Source organism: Bidens hawaiensis, unplaced genomic scaffold, assembly GCF_021521415.1.
Source record: "Bidens hawaiensis isolate Kalapana, Puna unplaced genomic scaffold, B.hawaiensis_p1.1 tig00001412_1, whole genome shotgun sequence".
Taxonomy (NCBI): Eukaryota; Viridiplantae; Streptophyta; class Magnoliopsida; order Asterales; family Asteraceae; genus Bidens; species Bidens hawaiensis.
In genome coordinates this window covers 1845947-1871672 of record NW_027491079.1, presented here as the reverse complement: position 1 = coordinate 1871672, position 25726 = coordinate 1845947, and the positions used below count along the sequence as shown (strand labels likewise).

General features: G+C 38.4%; 1 protein-coding gene across 1 annotated transcript in view; it reads left to right on the top strand.

The window, feature by feature from the left end:
* Positions 1–23275, top strand: part of LOC143575624 (uncharacterized) — a 78989-nt gene extending 55714 nt beyond the window's left edge. The window contains exons 10-13 of the mRNA XM_077059946.1: positions 21330–21506; positions 21597–21808; positions 22167–22434; positions 22981–23275. Coding sequence (XP_076916061.1) covers positions 21330–21506; positions 21597–21808; positions 22167–22434; positions 22981–23271 — 948 coding nt within the window. The 3' untranslated portion in view covers positions 23272–23275. The remainder of the gene's footprint in view (positions 1–21329; positions 21507–21596; positions 21809–22166; positions 22435–22980) is intronic.
* The last annotated feature ends 2451 nt before the right edge of the window (positions 23276–25726 follow it).

The window sequence follows — 25726 nt, the reverse complement described above, 5'->3', positions numbered from 1 at the left end:
ATTTTTTCGTGTTTTTCACTTTGTTATGATTTTCGCTCATTGCATCGTAGGGTAGATCTGGTCGTGGATGTTCTTACACGTCACTCTGAAGACCTATCCTAGACTTTTATTTTATCTACTTATACTTCAAAGTGCGAAATCCATTGAATTTGAAAACACACAAGAAACTTTAATCTCCATTCACATTAACTTCAGAGATCAATCAGATACAGATTTGGCAACGTCAAAGTACAATGCTCTCTCACAAATCTCCAAAAGTCCCTGTTTAAAACGCATAAGTCTATCGTATTTATAGACTTGAAAATCTTCATATGGAGCGCATATGTTATACGGTGCATACCTTATCGCATAACTTATTCGGACCATATGATGACTTACGCGCTATATACGTAAAACTTTAACATTAACAACCAAATTTAATACATACAAGACTATAGCGATAAACGTTTAAGCACCAACATCCCCTATTGAAGAAATTGAAGTTACAACCCAAGAATAAGAGAATCGGGTAACGCAATTTGTTCTGATCAGTCTCTATTCAATTCGATTGTAATCCTTCCTCTAATTTCATTGCTTGTATAGAAATCCAGCCCTACTCTACCCATTGTTGCTTGCGAATTTCTTCTACGAAACTGATGGACTACTCTATGTGAACCCTTCAATGACCTAAGCTATCTAAAATCGTGTATTTATCAGCCTGTTTGTTTTAACTTCGTTTCATGAACCCTCACCTTAACCCTATAAATGACCAGACCTACAAATGAATAAACACATTGATACGCTAGCAGTAACATCATTCACAATCCTTACTTTTGACTGTATGTTAAACACCTTGAAACTAAACATTCGAGATACAAAGCTAAACCATTCTTTATATCTTATAAAGTTACAAGAATACATTTAGAGCCTGACTAGTTTGTAAAACCCAAAACTGTAACACACGTTAATTTTCGGTTTAAAGATTTTAAAGCTTGTAAAGTATGTATACTTCTCGGGAGTTATCCAGCATTTCTCGATGACCTTACCATCTTTCTGATACGTTAAATTCATTTAACTTTCCACCCAAGTTGCCTCACACTTCATTCTTGAGGGACTAGAATGTAAATTGTTGTTTAATATCATAAAACTAACCCTAACCCTCCCCCCTTCTGCGATCGGCAGCTTCTCCAGCCCCCACACCCCCGATTTGTCTTTTGTGCAGCCAAGCTTAAGGTCCAAAACCCCAATTGAAGGTTAGTACTATGTCCCTACAAGTCTTTTACACCTTAATTGGTCGTTATAGCACGCATATTGATCGATTAATGGCTTGTTTTAGGCTAACCGGGTGGCTGTCCAATTGAGAATTTTCGGGACTGTTTTGATTGAGGTTTTTACACCAAAATCTTCCTAGGTATGTCTAGTATAACATACATTAAAATAATGTTCATTGGTGTTCGTTTGATTGGTCAACTAGTTGTGATTTGAAAGATTGTTTTCGGTTGACTAGAATTGTTGATTGTTGCGTTTAACGCAAGGGTTAAGTGACTAACGACCAATTCTGCTCGGGTGAACTTGGTTTGATGTACGGGCTGTTGAAAAATCATTTTTATAAGTTATGGGGCTGAATTGGTTGTCGGTTACTCAAATGGGTCGGTACAACGCGCATTTGCGTTTATTGAATCGTTGGTGCGTTGTACTTGCGTATTACCGACCCATTTGACTCGTGTAGCGTCGTGTGGACATGTTGGCTGTGAATTTGTCATATTGGGTCCACACGGGGCTGAGTTGGATGTTAATTCCCTAAACAACTCTTAAACGTGTGTGCTAGTGTCACCTAGCGCTTCCGGGGGTAATTTTGGAATTATATATTCCCGGGAGTATCTAAGGGTCGTATTGGTGAATGTAAGGCTCCGGGGGCTTTTATGGTTGAGTTTGATGATGTCGAGGCTTTAGGCAACTCGAACCATGTTAGAACGTCTCATAGGATAAACGAGTTCTTTCGAGGACATTAGTAATGATTGTGTGTATACCGATAGGCGTTTGAGTTGTTGGGATACTTAGGAGTTCTCTAGCTCGTGGTGAACTCGTTCCTTGTGTCAGGTGAGTTCATGATGCCTTTTTTTTTCTCTTCTTAAGTTTTGGGCTAGCATGCACACCTAAGCGATTTTGCTTGATGACTTATTTAAAATATTTTGGATGGGCTTACTTGTATAGGGTAGGCTTTGAGATATTATTATTGTGTGTTGTATGAATGTTTATACATATATTAATGTATGGCCAATAATTGGCGATGTTTAGTACTCGTTATCGACTACGGATGTTTACGTATGCCTACTTCGTGTTTGCATACGTTGGATGAGATGTTACATGTTTGGGTTGTACGTATGCTCGACCCTGATGTTATTACTTGGATGATATATATATATACATACATATATATATATATATAGATGTGATTATGAGGATGTATATATATATAAGAATGATTATTTATTGATGATGATGGCCTAACTGTTATATCCCATTTATTTTAGAACTTTTGAAATGACTATTATGATTATTATTATTGATGTTATTTATTAAAACCTGAACTCACTCAGCTCAAGCTGACTTCGTGTGCATGTTAGTGTGAGTTTCAAGTTAGGAGGAGGATGTATTACCGCTTGGACGTTCACGGAGCTACTTGGACGATGAAGGACATACTTAGACCGAAGATTTAAATATTGAACATTTCTTTTTAAAGTTTTATCAAATACATTTAAATAGGTTTTGGGCATAATTCCCGGGTTTTGGGGACTTATTTTATTAATTATGGTTTTCCGCTGAATTAAACTCTGAATTGATGATTTTAATGGGATGGACTGTTTTTAAGTTAAGTATTTTTGTAAGTATTTTGTATGAATACCAATTGTAGGATTCCCGGGATTCGGGGTATTACAAGTTGGTATCAGAGCCATGGTTTGAGGGATCCGCGCATCCCCGAATGCTTGGACTCGAACTGTAAGAGAATAGACTAGTAAGCCCACCGCGAGTAGCTGCACGCCAAGAGGTAACTTTAAATTATTTAGTCATTCCTTTGAAGTTAAAAGTTCCAGTATGTGATTAATTGTTTAAGTGTTAGATAGAATGCTAATGTGGTTAGGGGCAGGGGTGATTAGGACGGGCGGGTAAAGTAAACGACTAATTACATCTGATCAACGTCATTAGCAGTTTACCCTTACCTTACATATTCTAAATGCCACTTGTACTTGACTGTGTTAAAATTCTGTCTTTGTAGAGATAAGTCATGGTTAACACTCGTGTAGCTAAGAGAGGCCGTCCTAGTGTTCGTGGTCGTGGTTGTAAGCCACATGCCGAAGCCGAGAGTGAGATCCCTACTTCCTAGTAGGAAGAAAACCCAATTCATGAGGAGGGGGGTAATCCCGCCTTAGATCCTGCTATGCGCGCGGCTATCGCGGATGAGGTTTACCAGGTGCTCCATAGCGCTATTCCCGAGATCGTTGCTGAGGCCGTTAGGGCCATGGAGGAGTCTTTGGTTGGAAAGGGTTCGGATAAGAAAAGGAAGGGTAAGGAGACGCAGGTCGAGGAGGAAAAGGTTTATGTACCGAGTGAGGATGAAGAGGAGGTTCGTGCTATTAGTGTATCTACTCGGGGTTGTTTATATGGTGATTTTAAGAAATGTGATCCTCCTTCTTTCGATGGTACCAAGGATGCTTTGGCAGCACATCAGTGGGTGAGGGAGATGGAGGCCGTTTTGAGAGTTAGCAAGTGCAAGGGGGATGACATGGTGACCTATGCTACTGCCTCGTTTCATTCCGAGGCACTATGTTGGTGATATAACTTGGCGCAGGCTATGGGTGATCGTTCGATTAGGAGGATGACATGGGATGAGTTGAAGAAATTGTTTCTTGATCAGTTTTGTCCTCCGCATGAATTAGATAAGATAGAACAGGAATTTTTGACCTTGGAGGCGGGTAGTTTGACGCATCAGGAGTATACCACAAAGTTTAACCAGATGGCCCGTTTATGTCCCGATTTGGTTACTCCCGAAGCCAAGAGGATTAAAAAGTATGTGAAGGGGCTTCCGGCAGATATTCGTAGGGGTGTGGTGACCACCGACATGAACTCTTTTCACTCAGTGGTTACCTTAGAAGGTACATTGTATGATCAGAGGGAGAAGTTACCGCCGACCGAGACTAGGAAGACGTGGAACACAAATTCGTACGGTAAGCGGCCCGGGGGAAGCAATTTTAATTCGTCTGAGAAGAGGGTAAAGACTGAGACTTCGGATGTTAAGAGAGATGCGGCGTTTGGTAATTGCAAGAAGTGTGGGAAACCGCACAAGGGGTAATGTAAGGTTGGGTCTTGCTCCTGTTTTTGATGTGATAAGGTTGGACACCCCCATTTCGAGTGTCCGACGTTGATTTGTTTCCGCTGTAAGGGGGCCGGTCACTTGGCATCAAACTGTCCTACCAGTAAGGCGGGGGGGGGGGGGGGGGTCCGGTCAGGGGACTTCCTCGAGGGGGAAGTGGAAGAGAAGCCGAAGGCTCGCTCTTCAACATCTCCAAGAGAGAGACGAAAGATGATGCGGATGTCGTTTCAGGTACTTTTCTTTATTCATCTTTATATTCTACCGTTATAATTTCTCATTCTTTCGGGATTATATGTGTGATCGGGTAGTTAAGCAGTAGTGTAATATTATCCCAGGTACCTTTTTACTTGATGAATTACAGGCATCGGTCTTATTTGATTCAGGTGCCAGTAGAAGTTTTTTGTCTACTGCTTTCTGTTCCTCTTTGAATAAATCACCTGAGCGCGTAGTCGACGTGTTTGAGGTTGAGGTTGCCGTAGGGATGTCCTTTTCCGTGTCTAGGGCTATTCAAGGTTGTTCCATCGAGTTGTCTGGACATAGATTTCCGGTGCGGTTGTACCTGATGCCGCTTGGCTGTTTCGATGTGGTGCTTGGGATGGATTGGCTCGCAAGTGTTGATGCTCAGATCGTTTGTGGTCAGAAACTTGTACGTTTAAGGGCCCTGGATGGGACCCAAATTACGGTCTTCGGTGATTGGAATGGTGCGACGCCACATATTATATCTATGCTTAAGGCGGGAAAACTGATACAACGGGGGTGCGGGGCGTATCTGGCGTATGCTATAAACGTGAATACCGAGGTGGCTACTGTCGGTGATGTTCCTATTATTCGGGATTTCCCGGATGTTTTTCTAGATGATTTGTCATATGTGCTGCTGGATCACGAGGTCGAATTCCAGATAGACCTTGTACCGGGCGCCAAACCCGTTGCTCGTGCCCCTTACCGTCTAGTACTGAATGAAATGAAAGAACTTATGTCTCAATTGGAAGACTTGCTCGACCAGGGCTTCATTCGACCGAGCATCTCACCTTGGGGTGCCCAGTCCTATTTGTTAAGAAGAAGGACGGTAGCATGCGGATGTGCATTGACTACCGTGAATTGAATAAACTCACTCTTAATAATCGGTACCCTCTCCCAAGGATCGACGACTTATTTGATCAGCTCCAAGGAGCTAGTTGGTTCTCGAAGATCGACCTTAGGTCCGGGTATCATCAGTTGAAAATTCGTGAGGAAGATATCCCTAAGACTGCCTTCCGCACTCGTTATGGGCATTATGAATTCCTCGTGATGTCTTTCGGTTTGACCAACGCACCGGCTGCGTTCATGGATCTTATGAACCAGGTGTGTAGGCCGATGCTCGATCGTTCGGTTATTGTGTTCATCGACGACATTCTTGTGTACTCCAAAAGCGAATCCGATCACGCCGGTCATCTTACGGAAGTTTTGGAAGCTCTACGAAAGAACAAGTTGTATGCGAAATTTTCTAAGTGTTCATTATGGTTACGCGAGGTTTAGTTCTTGGGTCATGTTATAACCCGAGTGGTATTTTGGTTGACCCTGCAAAGGTGGAAGCCGTAAACGAATGGGAATCTCCTAAGTCTCCATCCGAAATTCGTAGTTTTCTGGGCTTGGCGGGGTATTACCGCCGCTTTATTCCCGACTTTTCGAAAATTGCTTCATCATTGACCAAGTTGACCAAGAAGAGTGTTAAGTTCGTTTGGGGTACCGAGCAGGAGGAGGCTTTTCTCGAATTAAAGAACAGGTTGACCCATGCTCCGATTTAAGCATTACCCGATGGCACTGACGATCTGGTTGTTTATTCTGACGCCTCTTACCAGAGGCTTGGGTGTGTTCTGATGCAGCGAGGCCGATTCATCGCATATGCCTCACGGTAGTTAAAGCCTCATGAGGCGAACTATCATACTCACGATTTGGAGCTGGCGGCGGTTATGTTTGCGCTTTAGTTGTGGAGGCATTATTTGTACGGTGTCCCTTGTGTTATCTATACCGACCATAAGAGCCTAAAGTATTTCTTTGAACAAAAGGAACTGAATGTGCGGTAGCGTCGATGGTTGGAGTTGATTAAGGATTATGATTGGAGATTATGTACCACCCTGGTAAGGCTAACGTGGTAGCCGATGCGTTGAGCTGGAAGGAGAGACCAAAACCTATTCCTGTGAAATCTTATCAGCTTATTCTTAAACCCGATATTCTAAAGCAGATAGCCAACGTTCAGAACGAAGCTTTACAGGTGGAATGGATTATGTCGGAGCGTATTTGGGGTCAAGAAAAATTGTTGGAAGACGTTGGTGATGGGGTGAAGTATAAGGATGGGCGTTTATGGGTACCCAGGTATGGGGGATTCAGGGGTAAAATATTGGATGAGGCACACAAGTCGCGCTATTCCATTCATCCGGGCGCGACCAAGATGTACCAGGACCTGAAGAAAAATTATTGGTGGCCTGCGATTAAGTATGAGGTGGCTCAGTACGTGAGTAAGTGTTTGACGTGTCTGCAAGTTAAGGCCGAGCACCAGAAGCCTTTCGGAAAACTTCAGCCCTTAGAAATACCTGAGTGGAAGTGGGAGCATCTTACGATGGATTTTGTGACTAAACTGCCTCGTACTCTTAGGGGTAGTTATGACCATTTGGGTAATCGTTGATAGACTGACCAAGAGCGCTCATTTCTTGCTGATCCGAGAAACTTTTAATTCCGAGCAGTTGGCCGATGTATTTATTCGTGAGATTGTTTCTAGGCACGGGGTGCCGGTATCTATTGTTTCGGATAGGGATACGCGTTTTACCTCCAGGTTTTGGAAGAAGTTTCATGAGGAGATGGGTACCAAACTTTTCATCAGTACCGCTTATCACCCGCAGACGGATGATCAGTCCGAGAGGACCATTCAGACTCTCGAGGATATGTTGCGAGCTTGCGTAATCGATTTTGGTGGTAGTTGGGATCTTCACTTACCGTTAGTCAAGTTTTCTTATAATAACAGTTACCACGCCACGATTGGGATGCCACCGTTTGAGATGTTGTATGGAAGGAGGTGTAGGACTCCAGTATGTTGGGGTTCCATTGGTCAGAAACAGTTGGGTAGTTTGGAGGTGGTTGAGGCGATGACTAAGAAGCTCGATAATATTAAGGCTCATATGAAGGCCGCTCAGGATCGTCAAAATTCCTACGCGGATAAAAGGTGAAGACCTATTGTCTTTGAGGCTGGGGATCGGGTTATGTTGAAAGTTTCTCCTTGGAAGGATATTATTTGTTTTCGTAAGAGGGGGAAGCTTAGTCCGAGGTTCATTTGTCCGTTCCGTATATTGTCCCGTGTTGGTGAGGTAGCGTATAGACTGGAATTGCTGATGAGCTCGCGGGGATTCATCCTACTTTCCACGTGTCCCATTTGAGGAAATGTCTAGCAGATGAGGAGGCCCATGTGCCTCTTGATGACATTGAGCTTCATAGTAAACTGAACTACATTGAAGAACCTATCGCTATTCTGGACCGTCAGGAAAGACGTTTGAGGAATAAAGTGGTTAGGCAGGTAAAGGTGCAGTGGAAGCACCGCAGGGGTTCCGAGACTACTTGGGAGTCCGAAGATGAGATAATGAAACTCTATCCGCAGTTTTTCCTGTCGCATCGGGATTCGGGGACGAATCCCCTTGTAATAGGGGTGGACTTGTAACACTCGTTAATTTTAGGTTTAAAGATTTTAAAGCTTGTAAAGTATGTATACTTCTCGGGACTTATCCGGCGTTTCTCGATGACCTTACCATCTTTCCAGTATGGTAAATTCATTTAACTTTCCACCCAAGTTGCCTCACACTTCATTCTTGAGGGACTAGAATGTAATTGTTGTTTAATATCATAAAACTAACCCTAACCCTCCCCCCTTCTACGATCAGCAGCTTTTCCAGCCCCCACACCCCTGATTTTTCTTTTGTGCAGCCAAGGTTAATGTCCAAAACCCCAATTGAAGGTTAGTACTATGTCCCTACAAGTCTTTTACACCTTAATTGGTCGTTATAGCACGCGTATTGATCGATTAATTGCTTGTTTTAGGCTAACCGGGTGGCTGTCCAATTGAGCATTTTCGGGACTGTTTTGATTAAGGTTTTTACACCAAAATCTTCCTAGGTATGTCTAGTATAACATACTTTAAAATCATGTTCATTGGTGTTCGTTTGATTGGTCAATTAGTTGTGGTTTGAAAGATTGTTTTCGGTTGACAAGAATTGTTGATTGTTGCGTTTAACGCGAGGGTTGAGTGATTAACAACCAATTCAGCTCGGGTGAACTTGGTTTGATGTACGGGCTGTTAAAAAATCATTTTTATAAGTTATGGGGCTGAATTGGTTGTCGGTTACTCAAATGGGTCGGTACAACGCGCATTTGCGTTTATTGAATCGTTGGTGCGTTGTACTTGCGAATTACCGACCCATTCGACTCGTGTAGCGTCGTGTGGACTTGTTGGCTGTGAATTTTTCATATTGGGTCCACACGGGGCTGAGTTGGATGTTAATTCCCTAAACAACTCTTAAACGCGCGTGCTAGTGTTACCTCGTGCTTCCAAGGGTAATTTGGGAATTCTTTATTCCCGGGAGTATCTAAGAGTCGTATTGGTGAATGTACAGCCCCGGAGGCTGTTATGGTTGAGTTTGATGATGTCGAGGCTTTAGGCAACTCGAACCATGTTAGAACGTCTCGTAGGATAAACGGGTTCTTTCGAGGACATTAGTAATGATTGTGTGTATACCGACAGGCGTTTGAGTTGTTGGGATACTTAGGAGTTCTCTAGCTCGTGGTGAACTCGTGCCTTGTGTCAGGTGAGTTCATGATGCCCTTTTTTTTCTCTTTTTAAGTTTTGGGCTAGCATGCATACCTAAGCGATTTTGCTTGATGAAATATTTAAAATATTTTGGATGGGCTTACTTGTATAGGGTAGGCCTTGAGATGATATTATTGTATGTTGTATGAATGTTTGTACATATATTATTGTATGGCCAATAATTGGCGATGTTTAGTAGTCGTTATCGACTACGGATGTTTACGTATGCCTACTTCGTGTTTGCATATGTTCGATGAGATGTTACGTGTTTGGGTTGTACGTGCGCTCGACCCTGATGTTATTACTTGGATGATATATATATATATATATATATATATATATATATATATATATATATATATATATATGAATGATTATTTATTGATGATGATGGCCTAACTGTTAAATCCCGTTTATTTTAGAACTTTTGGAATGACTATTATGATTATTATTATTATTGATGTTATTTATTAAAACTTGAACTCAGTCAGCTGAAGCTGACTTTGTGTGCATGTTAGTGTGAGTTTCAGGTTAGGAGGAGGATGTATTACCGCTTGGATGTGCACGGAGCTACTTGGACGGTGAAGGGCATACTAAGACGGAAGATTAAAATATTGAACATTTCTTTTTAAAGTTTTATCAAATACATTTAAATTGGTTTTGGGCATAATTCCCGGGTTATGGGAACTTATTTTATTAATTATGGTTTTCCGCTGAATTAAACTCTGAATTGGTGATTTTAATGGGATGAACTGTTTTTAAGTTAAGTATTTTTGTAAGTATTTTGTATGAATACCAACTGTAGGATTCCCGAGATTCAGGGTCTTACAAAAACGAACCATAACCGGTGATTCCGCGTTACCCTAACCACCATGTTCACGTGTAAAGTTGATAAAGACCATGAAGTAAACTTATCATCATTCATTTTATAACAAGAAACAAAATATTAACATGATCATGAAACTCTAAAAGCTACACAATGTTCAGTCCCCAAAACGACTGCAAATTCATAGCCATCCGATAACTTGTTTAAGCGAAAACTGGTTTGAAAACAAACCAGATAGATTACCTTATTAGCTGCTGAATACCAGAAGTTAAACCTACTTATTAAAGTCATTTAAATGGTATTATCACACCCCACCCTAACGGCAGAACATGACTGGGCATGACTAAATTTGTATCATAGCTTAAAGATACTAAACATAATAATAAGTGTCAATATCTAAATTTATTTATTAACAACAATCGTAAACAGATATAATTCAAATGAAAAAGAAATTAATACAACATTTAAACTTTTATAATTTTAGACTAAGTCCAAACTAATTCTTCACTTCAATTCACTTAATATAGCAACTTGCATTATGCGTTAAAATAATTTGTCAACAACACATGTTGAGCGAGTAACCACGGTTTAGTATAATAATAATAATACTAATAATAATAATAATAATAATAATAATAATAATAATAATAATAATTTCTAATGCGCATAATGTCCCCAAAACAAAAAAAATAGGAAAAAAGGGATGTTATTACTCACCTTTAAAATAAGGTAGATGGCAATGAGAGATGGTAACGGTTACGGTGAAGATAAGTTAGTTCCAGAGGAATCTCGACGATAAGTCCTAATTAAAAAGTACAACTAAAATAAATATTGAAACGATAAAAACTAACAAGTCACGATATCATGGGTTTATAACGGATTTGAGATCATTAAGGCGTCAAATATACATTAAAATCGAATTAAAAGCATAAGCGATTAAAATATCATTACTTTTTGGTTTTTAAACAATAAAAAGCTAATATATAAATACTAAACGAAAACTTTGTTTGAAAGTTTTGAGATGATCGATTCATTTAGTTGAGTAAAACTATTCTTAGTTTAATTATTTTATTAGGTTAAATCGAGAGAAAATATTTGTAGGTTTAAAAATATTATATGCATTCATACATATATATATATATATATATATATGTGTGTGTGTGTGTACACACACATATAGATATTCACGCACATATATACATATACAAAAGGTTTTAAAGGAGAACATACTTTGAGGGTTTAACTTTGTTCGCTTCGTTAAATGGGTGAAAATAACATGAGTTTTATTATAGTTATAGTTTACATAGTAGAAATTAATTAAAATAAAAGAAATAAAAAATACAAAAAAAGCGGGTGTTATGAGGCTCGAGCCCGGGCAGGCCGGTTCAACCTCCAAACACACACTGTAACACCCCGTCAAACTTCCGGTTTAATGATTTAGCGCGTGTAAGTGTGTATAACTCTCGGGACTTAACCGACGTTTCTCGGAAGCCTTTACGTCATCCCGGTACGTTAAAGAACCTAACTCTTCCTTCCATTTTTCCTTAAACTTCAATCTGGAGGGACTGGAGTGTAATATCTTATGTTATAATATAAACTAACCCTAGCCCCCTTGTGCTGTTGCGATCGGCAGAAAGAACAAGACCCAAGACCCATGATTTTCTTTTTTGCAGACAATTCTAAGCCTTAGAACTTCAATTCAAGGTACGTACTACGATTCCCCAAGTCTTTTACACGTTAATTGATCCTTATATTGCGCATATTGATCGAAAAACGTCTTGTTGTAGGCTAACCGGGTGGCTGCCTAATTGAGCTTTTCCGGGGCTGTTTTGAGTGAGGTTTTCACATCAAAATCCCACTAGGTATGACATGTACATCATATTATAATTACATGGCCAATGGAGGTGTTTAGGTCGGTCAATCTATTTTAGTTCGAAAACTAGGGTTTACCGGGTGTAGGATTGGCAATTGTTGAGTTTGATGCGTTAATTGATCGGATGACCGACCGAATCGGTTTGTATAGCCCTAGGGGGGTTTAAGGGCTGTGGAAAAATTAAATTTTTGATGCTCGGGGCTGTTTTGGTTAGTGCTTCGTCAATCGAGTCGGCGGTGCGTGAATTTTCGTTTAAATGTAAAATTGAGAGTTGTAAAAAGGAACCGTCAACGCTATCAACTCGGGTGACTTAATTATGATGAATGAAAAGGTTTAAAATGGGAATTTGGTCCATTTGGGGCTGATTCGTTTAACAAATGGTTTTAAGGTTTATTACGCGCGTATTCGACTCGATTTGATTAGCCTTGGGCCAAGTGTTGGGCCTTGGGCCAAGTTGTTGGGCCTTGGGCCAAGTGTTGGGCTTGAATGGCCCATTAGACAAGAGTGTTCTTACGGTCTAGCTTAGTAACACGTTGTGTATACTTTACAGGCCCTTGCTTGTGATTGTGCACTTAGGGATTTCCTAGCTCATTGCAGTTGTTCGATTGATTTCAGGTGAGTTCATGATGCCCTTTTTACTCTTTTAAATTTTGGGCTAGCATGCACACCTAAGTGTTTTTCCTACTGGATGAAATGTTTTTAAACGATTTTATATAGGCTTGCTAGAATAGGGTAGGCCATGGAATGTTAACATATATACATATATATAAATTATTTTTTGGCCTCTATTTGACGAATGTTGTAGTCGTTTCAACTACTGAATGTTGTGCATGCCTACTTTGTGTTTGTATGCGCTGAATGTTACGTGTTTGTTTTGTACGTTTGCTCGACCCTTAATGTTATACGTGAATGTTATATATATATATATATATGTTGTTATACATATATGGATGTATTTAAAGGATGTTTACATATGTATGAGAATGTCTGGTCTTCGGTAATGATGACTTAATGAATGTACTCTTTTATTTTTACTTTAAAAACTTTGGTATGATTATCATAATTTCCGTTACTGATAATATTTATTTAAAACTTGAACTCACTTAGCTCAAGCTAACTTTGTGTGCATGTTAGTGTGAGTTTCAGGTTAGGAAGAGGATGCCTTATCGCTTGGACGTGCATGGAGTTACTTGGACGGTGAAAGGCATACTGGAATGAAGAATGGTTTATGAACATTATATTTCAAAGGACTTATAAAAGTTATATTTAATTTGGTTTTGGGCAAAATTCCCGGGTTTTGGGACCTTGTTTCATTTTTCATGTTTTCCGCTAAATTGACACTCTGATTTGTTCGTTTTAATGGAAGAAACCGTTTTCAAGTTTAATTATTTTCGTAAGTGTTTTGTATGAATACCAACTGTGGGGTTCCCGGGGTTCGAGGCCTTACACACACACTCTTCCAAACCACACTAACGTGATTATATGTTAAGCTTCGGATTTGATTAAATATATACATGTGCTCAGAAAAACCCCAAATTCCTATATAAACCCTAGAACTTGTATTCCAAATTGATGGCTGAAATCCCTTTGTCAATCAAAATTGATAGATGGATTTCGTTTAGAGCAAGAGAACAAGGAAGATACATAAAACAATTACCCAAATTGAGTTTGGATTGAATGAGAACGACCATTTAGGGTTTCGGCAATGAACATTATCCAATTCTTGATTCAAATGGAATTCTAGGTTAAAATTAATATGTGGGTAGGTTTTGGAATGATGTGGGGATGGTACAGGTCCATTTAATTGCATTAAGATCATGTTTTTATAGGGTTTTGGAGTTGGATTAGAGTCGCGGGTTGATATGGCCGGGATTGGTGTTCATTAGCTGTTGATTCACCGATGATTTAGACGTGTTTTCATTCGGTAAACGATATGGAGATATTAATTCCGTGATTTCTGGCATGATTAATAGATTCAAGATCAAGGGGGCGCTGCCGTGGCCGACGGGAAAGAAGGGGAAAAGAAAAAGAAGAAAAGAAAAAAATATGTATATTAATTTTGAACAGTTTGCACTCTAGCCCCTGGAGTTAAATCAGTTAAACGAGTTAGGTTAAAACACAGACACGGGTGGTTTTTGCAATAGTTTATAGTTTAAAATTCAATTAACGAATAAAATTTAAAATCGAGTGGCGGGGAATGAAATAAGTGCTCAAAGACCAATTAAAATAATGCATTATTGATTTTTATTATTAAATAATAAATGTCCGAATAATATAGTATAAATTTTTAACAGGCCGGCCGGGTTTTTGAGTCAAAAATTACGATTGTTACAGTATTCACAATTTTTTGGGAAAATTCGTACCAAAATTAAAATACAAGAAAATTTACAATTACAATAACCATGAACACAAAAATCATTTCCGCAATAAAACAACACACATATTAGAATGACCCGAAAAACGCTACAAATGGATAATATGATAAGTCCACTTATATATAGGATGTACCAGCGACATGTCTACCATGATCTTGTCATATTATATATCATTTGTACTATTTTCCTATAGTCCCTCGGTTCTGAGTTGTTCGCACACCAACTACCCGCCATGACTTCCATTCGAGGATTTTAGTAATTATGTGTGCACTCATAATTACTTATTTCGTCGCGTGGTCCACATCCCTCGTTCTGTTGGGTGGGTTTAGAATTATACATAAACTGTATTTGAAAATCAGGTTAAAACTTTGAATAATAATGAAACAAAATTTGACGGCCATTAAAACCAAACTAAAGAAAACTCTTGAAGTCAAATAATATAAAGCCAAGGTTAACAATAACCAATAAAATAAATTTAGACAACAAAATTTTAGAATTAAAGATTATCAAGATAGAATGTTGAATGCTAAATTAAATAAATGGAGTGTTTAAGTCAAAAGAAAACGCATGATAACCACAAGAAACTATCAAAACGATCGTATTTATGAGAACAGTTAAATTAAATACATGAAAGGTTGGGGTCATGAAAGATGAAGATTAGTGAAAACACATGATAACCACAAGAAACCATCAAAAATTAGGAGTTAAATAATGACGCAATGATGTTAACGATATTATTCTCAGGGAATTTCAACCGTTACGGGGAGGGTTTAAGTTAAGGACGCTCGCTTTGAGATGTCAAATAATTTCAAATCAGTTATAAAATCAATAAAATAAATTAAAATAAATGCATAGGGCTCCTACTAGATAGCTATGCCTTAACCAAGCACACGACCCCGGTTCAAAGTGATTGGTCATATGCAGCTCAGATTACGGTTCCTATTAAACAACCATTTATATAGTCATGCACATGGTCTCGATTACCACAAACGATTGCATTTGAGGTCACCGGTCATAGGTTGTTAGATTGAGTTGAGCATGAGTAAACAAATATAATTTTATAGATAATGTAAGTAATGCGACCGATTCTTGTATTTTCCTTCGAGTTTTTGTTTTATTTTAGCTTCTTATTAGTTTTTATGTTTTGGATATGTGGAAACCAACCTCGGTCTCATACTGCGTCACGAACCAAACCAACACCAGACTTTCACTTAAGTTGATGTTTAAACAAACAAGCACATATTTTATATTTGGCTATTGTTTCATTTTGATGCTTATAGTATTCCTCATGCTTTCGACATGTTGGAACCGAACTTGGTCTCATATCAAATTTTGGGCCGACTAAACTGAACACTCACTTAAACTCGAGATTTGGAGTTTTAATTGATAAAACCCTCAAACTTGAGTAAGCTACTGACTTTTATGAGTTATCTCATACATTTTATCATTAAGGTAAGTCGGGTTTGGTTTTGACATATAAGCTAAATTGTATTTGGTTAAGACATGGTTTTGCACTTAGAAACTGATTTAGTTAAATTTTATTTTTATTTTCACATTTTGGATAAGTTGGAACCAAACACGATCTAATATTGAGTGTCGAGCCAATAAAACCGAGCAATCTTAGAAGTCGCGTTTTGATGTTTTCATTTCGGGATTGTGTAGACTTGCATTAAACCAATTCCCCTATTTTAAATTCAACAAAAGTTGAGTAACACTAACAACAAATATCACAAATCGATTGTTTTATAGTCTTATTCATTCAATTCGATTGTTTACAACTAGTTCTTCTACTCGGTGCGCTGCGCCGGGGCAGCTGATAAAACTCAAGCATTGAAACACGAGTGTTAGTAAAACTAGAGCGTTGCGACGATGAGTCAACGCGAATTCATTCTGCATTGGTTACGTTCGTTTGAATGTAGACATTGTTGGTAAAGTTTGAGCGTTAAAGCCCAAAAATTTAATTCTTCAAATTAACATATAAAAATATTAACATATAAAAAAACAAAATATTTAAAACGATGATTATTTGGTCGGCAAACCCAGGAGGTGTAAAATACAAGTGTTGTCGGTCTTGGGCATTGTGGCAGTAATTCGACATGAATTCGATCGGTTTTGATTACGCTCATTACGAAAATGATGCTAAAAGCTGAAAGAAAAAAAATATATATATATATATGAAGCTGGACCAATGGCTAATTTGTTGGGGGGGGGGGGTAAACTTGCGTGTTGATAAAACCCGAGCATTGTCAGTCACAAGCGTTGAGGCGGCGAGTCTACTCGAATTTGGTCGGTTTCCGTCAGCTTCGTTATGGTACCGGAACTAAAACAAAAAAAAAAGTTAACATTTGGTCGGTTTCCTTTACGTTTGATATGATAACTGAACAAAGAAAAAAAAACAAAAAAACAAAGTCACAGACTAATACGGTGCTGCATATGGGCCCAATAGGGCACTTGTGGCACCAAAGTCCTTATTTATATATAGTAGTAATCCGTTGATTTCAAGATTTATAACTTAATATCCGAAACCCTAAAACTCAAGCCTTTTTATTTAATTACTATTTTTTTCATTATATTATCATTCCCAAATCAATGTATAAACTCAAGCTCTTACAACTCAAGACTCGCCAAAGGACCAACTCGTCTTTTTTGCCCCTTGTTTCATTTCCTAGTGAGTAATCACAATCCCCTTTTTACATTTTATACTTTTGGGGATAGCATGCATAACCATATTCAACTACATTTTTAAGACCACAATACTAAATCCACAATTTAACAATTATGTGTTTATACGAATAATTTCTCGATCACTTGTTTATGCCTCATTTATGATTACATGCACGAGTATTTAATTATTGTTATGGTCTGGCCTTATTAAGTTTGATTATACGCCTACCAAACTATTGCGGCTTTGTTCCAAATAGAATAGGGCCTTAGTTACATTCTCCTTGTAATATGGTTGTCACGTATTAGAAAAGAGTTGCGATGTTCTATTTACACATATGAATTGTGACTTTGCCTCACTATATACATATATCAAAACTGTAGGTCCCGAAACCGGATCCGACAATGAACGGCTTTGTTCTTAATAAACGCTCGAGACGGGTGCAGTGAAACAAACGACCGAACATAAATAATATAACAATAAAATAAAGGAACGATCTCGTAATCGGTACGAAAGATTCATAATATTAAAACAAACCGATCCCACCCAAGGTGAGCTCCCCTTGGGTGGTTGTTTACACTATAAAAACACACACATAAATGACAAACAAAGTCCTATTTAAAGCTAAACTAAAAACATTCTAGAAGCATTCTTCCCGTTAAAGTTAAACGCGTGCCCGAAGTTCTCGTCTCGTGTCCGGAATTCTCGCCGACATTAATTATTATCTTGACCATAAATAAATAATGGGTTTCGTAATTTGATATCGTAAGTCACAAATATTGGCCTTACAATCACCCCCTTGACTTGTGATATCAAAACTTTGCCTCACCGTGTCTCGCATCTTCACAAGTCACCCGATAAATCGAAGCCTCTTCGTTTCAATTCACCCCCTTAAGGTATGACCCACCTATATTTAATGTTGAAGTAGTTCTCGCTTGTATGCATGAGATGAGCTCGAATTTCTACAAATCAATCTCGAATTACCAGCTTCATCGATCAAATGAAAAAAACTTATTATTTTATTCGAAGTTCACCTTTCGGATCCAACTTCTCGAACGCCTTAGAAATAACAAGGTTTGAACACGGTTAAACAATACAAAACCCGAACAAATTTGACTTTCTTCAGTTTGGTCAAACCACAAACAATTATTTCTCGGCCCGAAAACATCTTGCAAAAATGTGGCAAAAAAAAAATATTAATCTCAGCAGCCCAAATAAGAAAGAAGTGGACTGGCCTGTTTCTTGATCAGTTTGGGCAGCCCAAGTTAGTGATTAACTTCTGGCCATATCACACACATAAGCCCAAGTGTTCTCAGCCCAATTACCAAATAGGGCACAAAACAGGTATAGATAGAGCACTTAGTTCCGGTCGCCATCTGCCATCTGAGGAAGTCGGTCGCCTGAAAATCCGCCGGAGCTCCAGTACCTACCAGAAACCCTATTACCGGCCACCAAAGCCTCCATCTATCTCACCTCCTCCGCCGTAACTATCTCCACCGTCGGCCACATCCAACATCATATCTCCAACATCATCATCAAACAATCCCAGCCGGCATCCTCACCAACCGGCGCCGGAAAAATGTTTTCCTGCCTCCGGCCACCTAGCACAGCCGCCCTCCTTTCTTCTTTATTTCTTACGCCGTTCACTACCGCCATCATCCTCCACCATAAGTACCGATCACCGGCAAACAGCCGCCGGCATACCAGGCTCCGGCACCACCTATCAGTGGTGGTCACTCCACCCATATTCACCATTAAACGCTGCCACCATCTACCACCCACCACGAGCCGCCGCTGCCGTAGCTTAGTTTTGGCCCACACGTCACCGAAATACCGACCTCATTGAATAAGCCGAGATAACCGACACTCATGTCGGAGTTTCATTTTTTACATCTTCAATCTCTAGAATCGTCGCCGGAGAAGAACCTAGGCTCGTTGGACTTTCGGAGCATGGTGGAACGGTCCCGAAACACCGGATCTACAATGATGAACTTCAAACACCTTTATTTTCCCAAATCTTCAAACTTTATTTCCAAACATCAAACTTTATTTCCAAATCTTCAAGAAATTTAACGTCTCGGTTCGGGTAATAGCGGAAATAGAACCCGAATATCCTAAACAAAGTTGAATCATAAGATTCGACCCGCTCTGGTACCAATTGTAGGTCCCGAAACCGGATCCGACAACGAACAGCTTTGTTCTTGATAAATGCTCGATACGGGTGCGATGAAACAAATGACCGAACATAAATAATATAACGATAAAATAAAGGAACGATCTCGTAATCGGTACGAAAGATTCATAATATTAAAACAAACCGATCCCACCCAAGGTGAGCTCCCCTTGGGTGGTTGTTTACACTATAAAAACACACACATAAATGACAAACAAAGTCCTATTTAAAGCTAAACTGAAAACATTCTAGAAGCATTCTTTCCGTTAAAGCTAAACGCGTGCCCGAAGTTCTCGTCTCGTGTCCGGAATTCTCGCCGACATTAATTATTATCTTGACCGTGAATAAATAATGGGTTTCGTAATTTGATATCGCAAGTCACAAATATTGGCCATACAAAAACTAGAGTATTGCTAATCAGCATTCGTGTTAATTAAAGTTAATTTTATTAATGCTACATGAATTATATAGGTTGATTATGAAGACTTGAAAACATGCTTAGTTATACCTTTAGGATATCTTTATGAATTAAACAATGTGGTGTTGTTCTTTAGATTATTGGTTTTGATATTTTTGAACAATTTGTACTTGATGTTGAATAAATGAAATGAGTTAATTAATTATTGTCATTTAATAGTGTCATTGTGTTCATGTCCAATCAAACGTCTCGCACCGACATGTTCCGCCGCCTTTTGGTCGAGGTGTGACACATGGCATGAGACGCGCAACCATTGTTAGGTCACGTGCAACCAACATTAAACAAGCTAATAGACACCACACAGGTAATTGGCACCATAATGCGTGTAACTGTCACTAAACACTAGTATCCGAAGTCTTGCATTACCGGCACTGGTTAACTACTTACCTGGGTTGGGTTACGTGCGTTACATGGCTTGTAACACGCGTTTCCTAGTCCGGTAAATGTAACGGCTTCTGCACACATGTTGTAACCGGCACCAGAATGCAAATAGCCGAGATTAAACTCTCATAACTGTTGTCGGTTACTTTTGTGGTGCGTTGGGTTAAGTGATTACCAATGCCGGGTGACACGTGTTATGTTGCTGAAGTTGGTACATGTAACCAGCTAAAATGTAGAGTAATTAAAAAAAAAACAAAAAGAAAAGATACATTTTTTAATCCAACCCCATTTTATCAAAAACTCGTTCTAACCTAACCCGTTCTGGCAAAAATCAATTTGGCTTGTGGCCCGAACCCGTCCATTGCAGGTCAGCTTGACCAAACGGTGGAAATCTCGTGTCGTTGTTTATTATACTTTTCGTGTGCGTGTGAGAGGTTATATCCCGGTGCGTAGTTACTCGGATTGATACCTAGAGTGAACAGGACATAAAACGCCAACTAAAGAAAAATTTACGATGGACTTCCAACTAAAGAAAAATTTGGAGATTGAAGGCAGTCAAGTATGGAAGGCTTGAAAATTGGATACCTGTGAATTAAAAACTTATATGCCCGTCAATATTGAAATGCCCGTCAAAATGGTGCATCGGTCCAAACAGAGAATATATTAATGATTTAATGAAAGCGACATGAACTTGAATTCCATAGCTTCTAGTTATATTTTCTTTGAAAATTTGGATATGAAATTATCTATAGAATTACAATGACCGACTAATTATGACCTCCATCTAAGATTCTTGCATGGCGTCCACAATAATTACACTATAAATATCACAGAAGTGAAAGACCATACTCATCTATTTTCCTTGCTTTCTTCCATAACATACCTACTATTCTTAAATCTAAGACTTCTCCTTAATTGTTTCCCAGGTACAAAGTTGGCTCTATCGTTCTTTTGTATTATTCATTCATATCTCTTTGCTAATATCCGGATGGCCGTTCTAACCTAGACGGTCAAACTTTCGAAATTTTTGTTTTACAAAATGACCGTTCGACGTCTATCCAAACGATAGTCTATAATGATGTGTGTATAACTGTCCCCTTTAATATTATATCATTATCTTGCGTATTAGCAGAGCATAAATGACAGAACTGGTGAACGAAAAGGCTTCGGCAACTACAAAATTCAATTCGGATACCTCCTCTGGTCAGTTTCATTTTTTAATCCCATGTTTCTAAAAGATCTTCAGATCTTCTTTCGCATTTGAAGGACTTTAATAAAACTTTTTTTTTGTTCTAGGACTCTGGAAAATATTACTACTCATCTTCGTCGTGTGGTTCTCTGCATGGGCTTTTAAAACAGCTCTTACATCACTTCCTAACAAGTTGGGATCTGCAGATGGCCTTCCCATTACATCCTCAAGGATACAGCTTCGTGATGGAAGACATTTGTCATATACAGAATTCGGGGTTCCTAAAGATGTTGCCAAATCTAAAATAATATACGTCCATTGCTTCTTTTGTGGCAAGGAACATAATCCTTTAGCAATCACAGCTTCACCGGTGCGCAATCTTAATCTAATTTTTTGCTGTCCGTCCATTGTTTTTATCTTAATATATTCTCAGAGCCAGTAATAACACCCATCTTTACAGGCCGTGGTAGAAGAATTAGGGGTGTACATCGTTGCCATAGATAGACCTGGTTATGGAGAGAGTGACCCTGACCCTAAGAGAACTTTGAAGAGCCTAGCATTAGATATCGAGGAGTTTGCTGATCATTTGAACCTGGGACCGAAATTTTATGTGGCTGGATTCTCTTATGGTGGGCAGGTTATTTGGTCTTGTCTCAAATATATCCCTAACAGGTATGTTATAATAATGATAGTTGTTCTAAAGCACCATAACATTATCTTTTTAGAGTAAGCGAACTATATGTAATTTATATTTATATTTATATTAAATGTTCATGTTAAATTTTGTTAGTTGAATTTATTATCTATTATATATAGTTTTTATTATTTACAAATTTATGTTTGCTTGTTACTAATTATTTTATCAGTATTTGGTTTCAATAAGTTTCTAGCACCAAACTTAGTTTGGTAGCTTAGCATTATCCTTTTCATTGTAATGTATCAATACGAATATATATGTTTCATTATACGATAAACATAAAACAATAACAACTAAAATGACCTTTCAATTCTTTTGAATTGTTTCAAACAGGCTAGCAGGAGCAATTCTTATTTCTCCGGCTGTCAATTACTGGTGGCATAACCTACCTTCAAACTTAACCAACCAAGCATACTCTAGACTACTTCAGCAAGATAAATGGTCTTTACGTGTCGCACACTATATTCCATGGCTAACCTATTGGTGGAACACTCAAACATGGTTTCCTGGTTTTTCGATTATTACTGGAAACCCTGCAGCCTTATCTTCATCAGATATTAAAATTGCACCAAAGCTAATGTCAATCATGGATCCAAATCTGGTATAGTAGCTCTCTCTTTATTGTATCAATATGAACTAAAAAAATCACATGCATGATCATTTGTGTACCTATAATACTCTTTCATTATATATTTCCATTATAATAAAAAGGGGGGAATGTGTCCGAATTTAAACATATCTTGACCCATAATCTTCATTTAGCACCAAATCCCATTTGTTCAACAATGCTATACAGAAAGTTAAAATTTATTGAAATACATGTTTGAGTTTAACTTTAAAATTTCTTTTAAGTTTTTTAATTGGGCCAAAAGTGAGTATTTGTTTTTGTTAAAATTAGATAGTCAAGAATTTGTCTGCCGCTTACTTTACAAACAATTAGTGGGCCAAAACACATACGCTTGCGTTAAAGGAGAAGATAAGACAGATTTTATATAATAAAATAAGGTATCCACAACATAGTTACAATATCAGTTTGAAGTATGCATGTGTATGTGCATAAGCACACCAATATACATATATTTGTGTTTGTATAATATACGTATGCCGCAATTTTTGTTTATTAAAAGAAAATTTGATGACATCACAGGCAATACAACAAGGAGAATTTGAGTCTCTCCATCGTGACTTGAATATTGGGTTCGGGAAGTGGGAATTTGATCCCCTCGATCTTGAAAACCCGTTTCCAAACAATGACGGATCTGTTCATTTATGGATGGGAGATGAAGACTTGATTGTGCCTGCCATTTTGCAAAGATATATAGCTCAACAAATTGGATGGATCAATTATCATGAAATCACGGGTGAAGGACACACGTTTGCGTTCAAGGATGGGATGGGCGATGCTATCCTGAAAGAGATTTTATACAAAAAGAAGTAGTCTTGCAATGGTGCTGAAATGAAAGATCATAACTCTTTGTTTCTGAAGTTTTTTATGCGTATTGTATTCATTATTGGAGCTTATACTAGTTTAGGCTACCGTTTAAGCATGCAGCCGCTGGGAGCTGGTGCTGAGTATACAATGACCGAGTATGTTCTATTCGTTTGTTTATTTTGCATTGTATTTACCTATTCAATAAGATAAGTTGTTAATATTTGATTTCGTCTTTGTTTCCATTTGTACGTTTCATATTTAAAGGCTATTCTTTATTGTAGTAATCATTCAATCATTTGAAAAAACCTCTCATATTATTAAACCGATATTCCAACATAGTAGTATCAGAGCCACAATTGGTTTTGATTTTATCGCCCTTATTCTTGTGAAGTGTTCAAAAATACGTAGATTATCAATGGCATTCAACATTAACATTAGTGGCACTACTAGAAAAAGGGCTTCCATGACATGCGCACTGTTACACCCATTTTGTTTATTTTAATCTTTTGTATTGTAATTATATGTAGTGGGCTTTGATAGTTTTTTTTGTATGTAATGGCCAAAGGAAAAAACTTATAATCAAGCCCATCAGGCATTATGGAAATAAAGAAACCTCTCATGCATGCTCCTTTATAAATAGGGAGCATGCCATGAGAAGAATAGTCTTTGCAAAAATTCTCTAACACACACACATCTTTCTTTCTATCTCGTCTCTCTCTCTAAAACTCGAAATAACATCTCAAGATCCGTGACCGCTTAGGTGGCTTAGTGTGATTTCCGCTAGCACTAAGCTCGGTTGATCCAAGAACATTGTTAGATCCACCCACCACGGGACCTACAATTGGTATCAGAGCTTCGGCTCACTAGTTGAGGGTTTTGGATCACAACCTTGGGTTTTGATTTTGAGAAGAAGAAAGCAAGTGTTCTTGTAAAAAAAATTCACAAAAATACAAAAAGATTCGGTCAAAAACTTCATAAAATGTCTTAGAATGTGTTCTTGGTGAAGAACAACAAGAGTACTAGCCTTAGATCCAAAGGTTTTGGGTTTAAAAGTGTTAAAGTTGGTGTTTACGGGTTTGAAAGTTGTTAAAATTAACAAGTCAAAATTTCGCTTCTCATGGCATGAAAATCAGTGTACCAACCTTTGACCTAGTACTGACAAGTTAGGTAGAACAGATCTCAAGAAAGATTTCTTCTAGAAAATCTGTACTTTTTCGCATCACCTAGTTTTTCGCATCGCTTAGCTTTTCGCTTTGCCTACTTTTTCACATCACCTACTTTTTTGATTCGCTTGGAGATTCGCTTCGCTCAGAATTTCGTTTCGCCTATTTTTACGCTTCGCATCACTGTTCATCTGCACAACTTTTTCGCATCGCTTGAAAACTTTTTCGCTTCGCTTACTTTTTCGCTTCGCATAATTTTTCGCTTCACTGTTCATTTAAATTTTTCGCTTACTTGGAACCACTTTTTCGCTTCGCATAGAGCCTGTTTCGCGCGAAAAAGGTGCCTGTGTTGATTTTTGAGCTGTTTAAAGGTTGTTAAGTGTTTGAGACTGCCAAGACCATGATGAGCACTGATTCTGAGTTGTTGAAGAGGTATTTGTTGTTGGAAAACCAAGTGGGAACACCACAAAAACCTCCTAAATTCATGACCTTAGAAGATAATTTTGCCCACTTCAAATGGAGGTTCATGAATTTTATCTCATTGACTGATTTTGATTTAATGAGATGCTTTGTACAAGGTCCTCATGTTCTCGTGACTGTCACTCAAGCTGGGGAACAACTAAAACCTCCTGAAAGTTATGACGAAAATGATAGGACCTTGGTGGAACAAGATAAGAAGGCATATCTTACTTTAACATTTTGTCTTTCAAATGAGATTACAAAGACCCTACAAGAACATACAACTGCCAAGGGTTTGTGGGATGCTCTTATTGAGAAGGTTGAGGGAAATGCTGAAATTAGGGAAAACAAGAAAGCCCTATTGAAAGAAGAATTCAACATGTTCAATCATCGTCAAGGTGAAAATGTGTTGGATTTGGTGAAGAGATTTGAGAAGTTAATGGTTAGAGTCAGAGCTGCAAGTGTCAACATCACCAACTCTGAAGTCAATCACAAGTTGATAAACTCTCTGCCATACAGCTGGAGTACCAACACAATTACAATCAAGAGAACCACAAATTTGAATGCCATGACAAACTCCGATTTGATCTCAACCATCAAGTCATTTGAAATGGACAAGCAGATGAGAATGAACAATCATCTGAGTTCTCTGAATCAAGCTGGGATGAGCAATGCATCAACAATTCCAACCGCTTTCTTAAGCAAAACCCAGCAGAATGTGTACCCTGTGAACACTCCAAAGTACTCCTCAAGTGTTCCTCCACAAAACACTGCCTTTATCTCAACGGGAAATCAATCTGGATCATCTGAGTCTAGCTCATTTCATAAGGCAGTCGATA